This window comes from Colius striatus, chromosome 1 (genome assembly GCF_028858725.1).
Source record: "Colius striatus isolate bColStr4 chromosome 1, bColStr4.1.hap1, whole genome shotgun sequence".
Taxonomy (NCBI): domain Eukaryota; kingdom Metazoa; phylum Chordata; class Aves; order Coliiformes; family Coliidae; genus Colius; species Colius striatus.
Window position 1 is genome coordinate 9888811 of NC_084759.1, and position 12769 is coordinate 9901579.

General features: G+C 39.8%; 1 protein-coding gene across 3 annotated transcripts in view; it reads left to right on the top strand.

Annotated features, from left to right (window-relative positions):
* Positions 1-12769, top strand: part of FAT3 (FAT atypical cadherin 3) — a 320884-nt gene that overhangs the window by 257499 nt on the left and 50616 nt on the right. For all 3 annotated transcript variants that reach the window (XM_062020375.1, XM_062020376.1, XM_062020379.1), the window contains 3 exons: positions 796-992; positions 2023-2176; positions 2913-3146. In XM_062020375.1, the coding sequence (XP_061876359.1) occupies positions 796-992; positions 2023-2176; positions 2913-3146 (585 nt within the window). The remainder of the gene's footprint in view (positions 1-795; positions 993-2022; positions 2177-2912; positions 3147-12769) is intronic.

Sequence of the window (12769 nt, forward strand, 5' to 3'; positions counted from 1 at the left end):
TCCTTCCTGAGGGCGATGTGCACCAAAACTTTCTCTCTCCCAACCTGCTTTTTTTGCCAAAGAGCATTGGAGACCGCGGGGAGCATTGCCAGGTTCAGTGTCAGTGTTATAGCAGAATAAAAAGCTGTTCTGCTTTGCCTCCTACACTCCTTTCACCAGCTTTAACTCTCAGATACATTTGATCTAATTGTGCTTCTTATCTTCCAACTGCTCCTCAAGTGACCTCTTGTTAGAACTATTTAATACTAATGTGTCTTCCTGTGTCATGTAAACTTTTTTTTTCAAAACTAGAATTTTAATGAGCAGAAGAACGACACAGCTGTATGATAAAGCTTTCATTAGAGTATTTCTTAATAGAACCCACTTCCAATCCTTGATTGCATAATCAACAGCTAATGAAATTGTCTTGGTAACAAGAGCTACGGTGTATTACATCCTCTCCCGAGACTAAGTGGAAAGACAATTGTACCAGCTTGAGAGGACTATTGATTGTTCACAGTTTGAACTTGATTGCCCTTTCGGGGAACTAAACAAGAGATCATCTTCAGCTCTGCTAAATGAATTTCGTTTCCACTGAAAGTTATTGGTTCAGTTTCATACAAGGCGTTTGGGGGGCAATAAACATGGGGAGTGTAATCTCATTACAGGTTTCCAGAGTCTGCGAGTTTGAAAGCACTGATCACTGTAAAACAAATGACAGCTGCTTAGTTCAGGTCCTCTGCGATGTGTCTGTTTTTAAATAAGGTGGGAGCTCTGAGGGGATGCCCCCATTGCATGTTGTTTGTCTCATTGCAGGAGGGAATCCCAAAGGGAAGTTTGCTCTGGGACTGGTTCAGAATGAATGGAAAGTTTATGTTAAAAGGCCTCTAGATCGGGAGGAGCAGGATGTTTATTACCTGAACATCACCGCCACAGATGGCCTCTTTGTAACCCAAGCTGCCGTGGAAGTGACTGTCACTGATGTTAACGATAATAACCCAGTTTGTGAACAGGTGAGTTAGCAACACCCACAGCAATGGACTGTGGTGTGGAAAGCGACGATTTCCCTATCAGTATCCCTTCTGTCTACAGGAATTGACAGGAAATGCCCATTTTCATCCTTAAGATCTTAGTTGAAGAGTCTGGAGTGATCTGGGAGAGGAGCAGCACAAAGCAGTCTTGTGAAGCCAAGATTGAAGGATAATGGTGTAGTAAAGCTAGCAAAGGAGTCTTGTCCACGGTGACCTTAGTTGGCTTTAGAAGCAATGAAATGTTGTAAGGTGGCACTGGGCAACCACTCCTCCCCTGCAGCAAAAATGACCTTTACCTTTGCAAACAATGTGGAGATGTCCTTAATCTAGTTTAAATCCAGCTTTCCTGAAACTGGCAGATGCCAGAGACCCAGTGGAAAAGGAAGAAGAATGTAATATGTTCTCACATTGTCATGCACGCATGCAGTGTGGCCTGACCATAGCTTTCACAGTGCTAGTTATATCTTAGTCTGTGGAAAGGCAATGTGGGGAACCAGTATTGCTGCAAAAGAAAGGTTTGTATGAAAGAAAAGATGTGATGAAACACGGAGTTCCTCAGTGGTACTGCTCACAGAATCTTATATACATGTATCTGTCTGTATATAGTCATATAATTCCCATAATTACTTTATCAGTGACGGCCCACTGTCATTGCAAGCACCACTCTGGGGGAATCACAGTCTGTATCTCCATCAAACACTGCTGGATGAGATGATAAAAGCAATTGTCTTCATTAGCACACTCGTCAAAGTTTCTGTTTCATGAATTTTGATGAAACAAACAGAAGATATAAAATGAGACAGTTAAGATTAGCCCTATTAAAACTCATAATTTTGCATTGTTTATGTGACACCTTAAAGCTTAACAATTATTTGAATTTCTAGGGATATGTTATGTAAAGGAAAATTGATTTGTATATAGCAAGATGCACTACAGAGAGTTTAAAAAAAGGTTGTGCAAAGACTGTAAAATGCTGCTACAGCATAGCTTACATTTCTGTTTTTGTCTCTAGGTTGCATACACAGCATTGTTTCCTGAAGATATTCCATCAAACAAAGTGATTCTTAAAATTAGTGCTAAAGATGCTGATATTGGGTCCAATGGTGAAATTCGCTATTCTCTCTATGGTGTTGGGAACAATAAGTTTTTCTTAGATCCAGAAAATGGTAAGATGGCAACTGAATGTCTCTGAATAGCCTTCTTAATCCCTCAACATTAGTGGGTGCTAGTTCCTTAGAGATAAGTGATTTTTGGTTATAAGCTAGCTGCTCCAGATCGAGAGAGTGCACTCGATCCCACTGTCTGTGTCATTGATGAAGATATTAAACTGTACTGGTCCCAGTATGGACCCATAAGGGACACCACTTGTCAACCATCTCCATCTGGACATTGAGCCATTGACAACTACCCTATGGATATGACCATCCAATCAATTCCTCATCCCCCAAACAGCCCATCCATCAGAACTGTATGTCTCCCATTTAGAGAGAAGGAAAAACATGGTGATGTTAATATGGATGAAGTTGTAGGCTGTTGAAGTCCACCGTGAGAGGCTTGTCCTCCCTGCACTTGTATTGGCAGCTCACTCTGTTGGGTAAGAGGAGCAAGAAGTCACATTGAGTTTTTAACCCATTCATTGGATCAAGCAAGGTTGATTTTTTTTTCTTTCCTGTTGTCATGGTTTGACATGACAGCCTTTTCTGGTAAGGGGGAAGGGGCTGTAAAGATGGATCCTGTAAGAAGTTGCTCAAAACTCTCCCCAGCTCTGAGCCAGACCCGCTTCTGGGACTGAGTCAATTAGACCATGACACCTATTCATGTGTTTTTGAGATGCTCATAATATCTAGAATTAGTGATATTGCTACAGTTATAATGATGGCTGCTGTTTTTAATCAATTTTAGGTGAGCTGAAATCCTTAGCCCCTCTTGACCGAGAGAAAATCCCTGTGTACAACTTGGTTGCCCGAGCCACAGATGGTGGGGGCAAGTTTTGCCAGTCAGAAATTCATCTTATTTTGGAAGATGTTAATGATAATCCACCAGTGTTTTCATCTGATCACTACACTGCCTGTGTCTATGAGAATACAGCTACTAAAGCTTTATTAACAAGAGTCCAAGCCACTGATCCTGATGTTGGTGAGTAACATTTACAAAAAACTCTGTGGGTTGGTGGAATTATACTGCAGATTAATTTTTCTATTGCTGCTTTTCCTCAGCCTTTTCTCTTTTTGGTTCTGCATCATCCCCATTTTTCTCTCTTCTTTTTCTTTACATCAAAATGCTTGTAGCTGAACTTGACATTTCAGTGTTGCAAACAGAAAACTGTTGCAGCAGCTGCGGAAGCATGTAGTCTTTTATTGTCTTTATTGATGATGGCTATGTTTAGGAGTAGAATATGGTTTTGGGGGTAAATTCCAACTTTTTACCTCCACTGGTATCACTTCTTTTCTCGAGACATGATTTTAAATACCTATGCCTCTGCTCAGGCAAATAATATAGTTACGTGCTCTACCAGCCTCTACCTGATTAATCACAGCTTTTCTTGAGTTTTATGCTGCTCTGACTCCCATTTGTTCCAGTTGATTACCTTAGCAGAAAACTATTGCTGTATACCATGACTGTACATTATAAATGTTCTGGATATTTAACTGTGTATTCTTTTAAAGTATAATAGTTTGTTATATGAGGACCTTGAATTCTGGGCCCAATTAGGAATATTTTACAGTGTGGTTGGTTTTTTTTTTCAATAACACAGTGGCAAACCTACCAAAGAGCAAGGTTTTTTTCAGATCATTCACTTCAGTGGGAATAAATAAATCTCATAGTTTATTTTTTCTTCCTATGGTTTTGGAGATGTTTTGTGAAAACTGTAGTCTGAGTAGCTTCACATAAAAAGCAGACCTTTCATCGAATGAAAAAATATTTCAAGTTAAAATATTGGTTTTGATACAGAATGCATACTGGAAGTCTCAGTTGTTACTAAGGCTGATAATGTAAATATACAGGCATCAGTAAAGGAGAAGCAAGCATTCATTAATGTCTCTGTGAAGAGCTGCATTATATGCCATGGCTGAGAAATCACAATTAAAATTGTGTTACTGTCCTGCAGTGAAAAGCCAGTTACTGATAGTAAACTACTGAACATTCTTTAGACCTAGTGGTTTTTTCCACTGTTGTCTTAATTACCGATTTTCTCATAGGCAAGATGATATTCAAGGAGAGGGGAGACAGAAAGAATTAGAACTAAAAGTTGACAAAGCTTCTTGCTTGCACCAAAATTGCATAATAAAATGGTTAACAATTTAAAAAAAAAACCACCAAAACCATGAGATAATTGCTACATCTTCCTCTGAAACTAGAAGATTTAAAGGGAAGGGTCCATGTGATGAATGAGAAGGGGCTATGTACCTCCTTAAAGATTAGACCTGAAAATCAAACAAAACATTGTAATGTATGAAAGTGACTCTGTTCTCTGATGTTGGATTTTATACTAATTACTGTTCCATTAGTCCACGCTAAAATCGCTGATTCCCTATTGCTGCATAATGAATGAGTTCAGGTGATGTAATGTTCCCAACACAGTGAAAAATTTAGTATTGATATTCCTAGTGGGATATCATGTTCCTGTAAGGTTTTGTGAAAAATTATCTTGAAAACATCAGTGCAGTTAGTAATCATCATCTAAATCAAGTTTTTAACATTCAAGGATCATCTTATGGTCAATCTTAGCATTTACCCATTCTTCTGCTGTAGGCTTTGAAGAGCCATGTACTTTAAGGACAGGAGTATCAACATAGAAGCCATTGAGATAAAACTTAAGGACAAGTCAATTTGTGATCTTCAGCTAAACACAATTTCACATAAAGTTGAAAATATTGTGGTCAGACATGTTGGGCAATTAGGACAATTTCCTGTTAACAGGAAAACAGTGTCACACTATAATGCTTTTGATATCTCTTGAGGTTCCTGAACTCATAATATCCTGGCAAATTTTAGGACTGGAACATAATGTGTTGCTTACTATATTTGTAGTTTGGATACATGCTTAGAAACTGGCTGTACCAGCTGGACACATTGAAGGAGAGATGTAATTCTTCTTCAACAGAAGAAAACTGTTTAATAGCATACAAGTTCATTGTATATAACTTCTCCATGTAGACAGACATATTAGTAACTTTAATATAAAATAATTCTTCCTCCCATCCTGCTTTCATTGGAAATTCTTACTATTTCCACAATATTGTATTTCCTACTAAGTCAACACCATCAGATTTGAAAATGTGCAAACTAAGAAATGTAAGACAAATGCTGGTTTTACAGCTTTTCAAGGCGTTCACAGGAAGCACTTCCACCTTCCACTGTCTTCAAATCAAAATGCCAAATTATTCCATTCTGTTCAAATTAAGGCACGAGAAAAGTTGAAGTGAATGCTGAGGTATAATTATCTGAGCAAGCCCATCAGACAACTGCAGCATCCACCTGTTCAAAGAGTCATGCCAGAGCAGCAATGCTGAAAAAACCTTCATGAGACTTTGTGGCAGGCATGACTGTAAAAGACTGATAAACTTAAAAACAAACCTAAAGCTCACACCTAAGATACAAGTGTATAAACATTCCAGTGCTGCTAGTGTCTTCTGCATTCACAGTGTTCTGGCCTCACTCACAGAATACAAGAATGAATGACAACATGGTCCAAGATCAGCAGTGCTTTAAGTGATGGTTAAATCCTAGCTCACTTACAGCTGCTTTGCCTTATGAATGACCTCCATCCTCAGACCTATTTCCATGATCGATGGTGTAGTCTACTCAAGGTAGAAGCACTTACTGTACTAAGTATGAATAGCACTTTGTCCTTCTGCAATCCCCTTCATCACCGCTGAGGCAACTGGCAGTTCCACACTAGCCACATTGGTAGTCAGTTTAGTGATTTCACTCACCTATTGATTTTTTTTCTGGGTTTATGATGAATATGGGGTTCTAGTTTTGCTCAAAATGCGAATGACCTCGTCAGCCAGCTCTGTCTTGCCTGCCACTGCTGCTGTCCAACCTATGTGCTATCACATGGTTAGAGCTATGGCTGGTACCCACTCATGCAGATCCTCCCTTATTCCCTGCACAGCCACCAGTATAGATGGAATTGGTTGTCTTGGAGCCAGCACTTTGTATTGCATGCAGCCAGTGTACAGGAAAACATAGGCTGGTAGGCAGACAAAAAAATAGCAGGAGTGGCTCTTACTTGTTTGCAAGGAGTTCCCTGCAGTGCACAGACCTTCCTGCTCTGTCCTCACCTGTCCCTCACCTCCATAGCCCTTCTCCAGCCCCAAGGTCTCCTCACTGGGAAACACTTGCTTCTTAACCCCAACCTGCTCTCCTAAGAAGTACAGGGAAACAAACTATGAGCTGTCGCCTGTCTGGTGTGCAGATGAGGATCCTGGCAAACGAGGAGTGAGTGCTATTTTCTTTCAGCTTCTGATGGAAAGTTTTCTTAGATTTCACAGAAATCTGTGAAAAAACTGATGCTTTTCCCTGTAAGGTTTGACCTCAGTGATTTTGATGTTTCAGTCAAGACTTGGTTTGTCAAAAAATGAAAACAAACCCTTACCACGTACACTCATAAGACAAATGCACAGGAAATAAGAAATGTCTTTTCTAGGGAAGATTGCTAATATAACTTCTCCTTTAGGTTCAGTCAGTCCAGTCTGGAGTGTTCCTACCTTCAGGACAGTGGTGAAGTAAGCATATTGTATCTTCTACTCTTCCTGAAGGAGACTCCACAACCCATATGGGCAGCCCATTCCAGAGCTCCCTCACCCTCACAGTGAAGAGGTTTTTCCTTGTGTTTCTTTGGAACCTCTTATTTTCCAAATTGTATCCATTGCCCCTTATCATTGGACATCACTGAGAAGAGCCTGGCTCCATACTCCTGACACCCTCCCTTTACATATTTGTAAACATAAATGAGATCACCCCTCAGTCTCCTCCAGGCTAAAGAGCCCTGGCTCCCTCAGCCTTTCGTAAGGGAGATGCTCCACTCCCTTATGATCCTGCTCTGGCAGGGAGATTGGACTAGATGATCTTTCAAGGTCCCTTCCAACTCTTAAGATTCTGTGATTCTTGCCCTCTGCTGTGTCAATGAGAAAAAATAACAAACCATTAAAAAAATTAAATACCTATCAGAAACAATGACTGAGGAACAAAGATAGTTCTCAAGTTTATCACTTGTCTATAGAAAATGGTGTCAAAGTGCTGGTGAGCACAGCACACACAAAAAATCAGTCCATTAGGTTGTTTAGTGGGCCATCACTTTCAAGAGCACGTGCATGGAAGTAATGAGTACAGGCTTCAACCATATCAATGGTGGGCTTTGCTCCCGAAGGAATTAGGGCAAATAAGCCTTTTGCACACACAGCTGGGTTTGGGGATGGATAAGTCCTGACAAGTGACAATGCAGTAAGTATAAAGAGAGGAGATCAAGACAGTCACAACTTCATTAAAAAGCAGTTCTCTGAATTATATGTATTGGCAAGTTAATATAAGTAATAGGAATTATGAAATATAGACCAATTTTGGCATTTGCTGGCAAAGGCACTATACAGCAAACCTCTGCTTCGCATGTTTTGTTTATGCTGGGCAGGTCGCTTAAAATGGGTCCAGAAAATGTCGATGCATTCAGGATTTGAAAAAGAAGGAAACAAGGATTGAAATATGAATATTACAAGATATGTTCCAGAGGATGGCTCATTCTTTTTAAAACATATGTGGAGCTTCCTATATCTTTACCCATGTCTTTGCCTCACTGACTTTTAAAATAGTCCAGGGGTTAGTGCACTAATGCAGGGTGTGGAGGACAGAAAGAAAAAAGAGACACGAGTGAGCATTTCTTTGTAGCTGGGTGGGTGGCTGAATTCTCGTCTCTCTTCCCCAGGGCTTATTCAATAAAAAGTAATAGTCTATGGCAATGTACCCTTGTACTTCTCCTTCATGGAAAGGTGATTTCTGTTCCATAAGGAGGGGGGGGAGGCAATGCTTCATGTGCCCCAATAGGCTGGCTGGTCCTGAGAACACCTGCAGGTCCAAATTCACCCAGTGAGTTGTTCAGAAGGAAACTCAGCTTTTGCATTCTGAATAAAAGTAGAAGCACATCTAGGAAGGCAGAGATACAGCACATTTGGCCTCTGAAAAATGATAAAATAAAGTATTATAGTCAGGCTCTGTGAAGTTTAGACTTACCTAGTGCAGAGGTAAACAAGGTGTTTGGGGATTATGGTAGACAGCTTAGGTTTCTACCTAAACAAGCCCTACTTCGGTTTGCTTATTTTGCTTCCCATGCCTAAGTACCCAGGAGACCTAATCCTGTAAGCAGTCAGTCTATATGACCCTGCTATTGAATCTTTCAAAGGGCTGTATTTTTAAAGGTGCAGATATGTAGTCAGGGGAAATTAGTCACCCAGCTTACATGAAAATAATCAGTATGCATGTATCAGTTTGACTAAGAGCTAGGTCAGCAAACGGAAAACATCAAACCCAATCCCTTTTCCTTGTGCAACATGCAAAGAGGCCATATAGAAAGAAATATTATGAGTGCTATGGCGTAGATTTGGTGAGGTTTTTGACATTGTACCACATTATATTTTTATAAGCAAGCTAGGGAAACATGGTCTACATGAAACTGTTACCAGGTGAGTTTGTAATGACTGTTGCACTGGAGTTAAGAAGTGTATTGGGTACAGCATTGCTCTTATATTCATTCCTGGGTGGATCAGTAAGCGTATGGTCTGTATTGACAGATGCCAGAAAGCAGAATGAGGCTTCAAGTACATAAGTATTGTCTGGGTAATGACTTACCAGGCAGCAGAACCGCAGAGAAGGAGCTGTATTATTGTGATTCACAGCCTGAATGTAAATTTACACCTTCATACTGGTGTGAAGAGGCAAATATTTTCGTAAAGGTAATGCTGGAAAACAGAAGTAGTTCTATTTACTTAGTGTTGGCAAATCCTGTTCAGAAAGGCTGTGCCGAGTTTCAGGTACAGCATTTTCAGAAAGATGTGGGTTATCTGGACCATTTAAAAAAAAGATTACAGGTCTGGAAAACATGTACTACCAGGAAATATTAAAAAAGTTGAGATGGGTTGCCAGAGAAAAGAGAACTGAGATGATAAAGTCTAACAGTCTCCAGATATCAAACAAGTAGCTCTGAGAAAGCAAGCCAACCTTTGTTCTATTCTTTTCCCATTGTCTTTTATTATTTTTATTCTGTCCCAGCAAAAAGTCAGAACAAGATTTTTAGTTGTAAGAAAAGAGACACCTGGGTGTGTCTTGCAAGGAGGAGGTTTTGCAAGGTCACAAGCAAAGGATATGCCTATGTTTAGGGATAAATTGCATCCGTCCTGACGTTGTGCAGGGATAAATTAGGTGACCTTGCAAGATTCCTGTTATCTTTATACTTTGTCATTTCTATTCATCTCTTTATTATTTGAGATTTACAAGGCAATGTTAACAAGGTGGAGGCAAAGAACTAGACAAAGACAAGTATATATCTTGTATTATGTTGACTGAATAAGATCTGTATCTAAATTGAATCACTGAAACATATGTGTGTGTGTATGTGTCAGTATATATATATGCATAAATACATACATGCATATATATTTATGTGTGTGCATATATATAGACACTTCTACATTCCATTGCTTCAGGTGATATTGCCCAATGTTGTCAGCTGCAATGTTTAACCCTAAATTAGGTGTATGCAAATTGGCCTTCTCCACTTCAGAAAAATAATCAGGGTTAAGCCTGATCAGTACAAGGAAGTGAATCACTGAGGAGCACTTACTGAAACCAGTATTGACGTGAAGTCACATAAACCAGTATCCTGGACTATGTAAATCTCTGCTAGAAAAAGAGAGGAAGGCTGAACCAACCATCTAGATCTTATCTTCCTCACAAAAAAGACAACACCTGACTGAGATGAAACAGAAAGCAGGGGTCTAGACACAGATGGAAGGTATCATACCATTAAAAGTCGATGCCTGCCACTTCTGTCCAGTGTTTCTCTTCAAGAAGGGGCTATCTTCATCACTGCCCTCTGTATCCCTTCTTTCATCTCATGCCACCATGACTCTGCTGGAGCACTGGTGTGAGTAAAGGCCTTTGGGCCTAAGGCCATCATTTCAACGCTGAAAAGGGACAAAGTAGTGAAAGCCTGTGTTCATATCAGTGTTATGGATTGAACTTGGCCAGCTTTTTTGCTTGAGTTGTAAAAAACCACTTGAAATATCTTCCCCTATGGGGCTATATATACTTCTACAGTTCAGCAAGGTACTTCTGGAAAGATTTTTCTTTCATCTCAAAATTATGGAGTAGGGTATTATAAAATATGGTTTACTATTCATCTTTTGTCATGTTTGCTTATAATGAACTTGTGGACTTTTAACTTCCAGTAGCTGGTGGTATGGTTAACATTTGGGTAATCGGGAAAGGCCATATGTACATGCTGGTGTCAATAGTCATATCATGAAAGACAGACAGGAGGAAGCACAATATCAGATACCATGCTTTCAAATCACTGCTAAAATGATAAATAATTTTTTTTTACCATGCTCTTTCTGGACAGATTTCTGGTTTACTTCTTGTTTGTTTATTTTTAATGCTTGCCATTATTTTTCTTTCCATAAATGAAAATGAGCAGATGACAAAGTTAAGCATAATTTTCCAGAGATAAACAAGAACAAGTGGGTTATCTGTACTTGGGGAAACACATTAAATAATGAGTTCAGGGTGACATATGAAAACAGAAAGGAGAAACACTACTATGTACGGTTGTAATACGTGTAAATTTTAGTTTGTATATGATGCAGTCTATAGTTAATGCCCACTGCAGAAATTGCCTGTCATATGGGGATTACAGCTTTTGTGTTAACACTCAGGCTTTTACTTGGTGTCAGTCTGGATCAAAGTGTTGCAACTCCACCATTTTCAATTAAGCTGCATCTCGACTGCTGTTGTGCTCTCTTGGGCCCCTCACTCCAAGAGAGACACTGAGGTGCTGGAGTGTGTCCAGAGATGGGCAACTGAGCTGGTGAACGGTGTAGACAACAAGTTTTATAAGGAATGGCTGAGGGAGCTGGGGGTGTTTAGTCTGGAGAAGAGGTGATTGAAGGGAGACATGGTCACTCTCCACCACTCCCTGAATGGAGGTTGTAGCAAGATGGAGGTCAGTCACTTCTCTCCAGTACCAAACAATAGGACAGGAGGAAATGGCTTTAAGTTCCATTAGGGGAGGTTTTGATTGGATATTTGAAAAAAAAAAATGTCACCAGAAAATTGTCAAGCATTGGCACAGGCTGCCCAGAGAAGTATTTGAGTCACTCTCTCTGGAGGTATTTGAAAAATGTGTATATGTGGTGCCGAGGGACCTCATTTGATGATGGGCTAGACAATGTGAGGTTACTGGTTGGACTCAATGATCTTAAAGGTCTTTTCTAAACAAACTGATTCTATGATCCTATGATTATGTGACATTCAGTGCATGCCCCTTTATTTTAATACAGAAGAAAATGAAAAAAAATCCTGTTGTAAGGATGATATTTGAAGTACTAGACGACTGCGTGTTGTACAAACTCTTCACACCAGAGATTTGGCAAAGGGCAGTATTCAATCATATGCTAATACAAGTCTAAATAGAAAATGTGCTTGCTTATTCCTTTATTTAAAAAATGTACTACAATCCTCTTAGAGTAATAGCAATTCCTGCAAAGCTTTCCATGTTCAAATAGCTTATGTTTGTGATTGGAACCTTACAAATCCGAGAAGTTTGAGTAAGTTTAGTGAATAGACACAACAAGTTTTCAAACATTAATCCCCCAACAGCTGTGTTCAAGCAGAGTGGAAGGATTGTGGTATACTAGAGTTAACAACCGGAACACCATAACCTGTATCTGGACTGTCTCCATTGCACGATCACTGGCAATCACTTACCAAAGAATGTAGTTTGTGTTTTGCTAATTCAGGGACATCCTCTTGAGGAAGCAGCATACAAGGAGAGTGATTGGATTATATAGCAATCAGATTGCAGTCACAAAAGTTATCACTTCCTCCTATAAGTAAGCTTAACCTATGTGATGTCACATGCACCAAATTCCATCTCTCCCCACTCCTTCTCTCAAGATGTTCTTGCTATAATTTTTGGAGTGTTTCAAAACATAAGTTGTGGGTAGGCCATCTCATTTCTACATATTTATGCCTTTAAAGAACATAGTATCTGAACCTTCTGTCTAGTGCCCAGGTGTGGTGTTAGTATCAAATAGGTTGTGCCAAGGAAAAATCCAAACCAGATTAAGGCTCTCCTTCAGTTACAAACACGTGCATGGAAAGTATGTGTTAAGGTCCCTGCTTCAGAGAAGTATTTAATTCTATGTAGAAACTGGCAGACAATAAGAGAGCCCAGTACAGAATACTAAATAGCTTTACAGTTAAAACTCATGTGTAGGTTGGGTGTTCAACTGCATGCCTGAATAAGGCAAAATCCTCTTTTTCAGCATCCCTGGGGATCAGCTCAATTACTAGCTCATAAATTGTTCTGATCAGGTCTGCCTCTTTTTCGAAGTGGAAGCACCAAGAGGATTTGTAGCTGAAGGAGATCCTTCCCTGCTGGAACTGTAGACATACCTTCAGCCATTCAGACCCTCAAAAACTTCCACTTCCCAGAGGATTTCACTCCTTTGTCTGGTTTGTCAGTGTGGTTGAGTGTCAGCTGT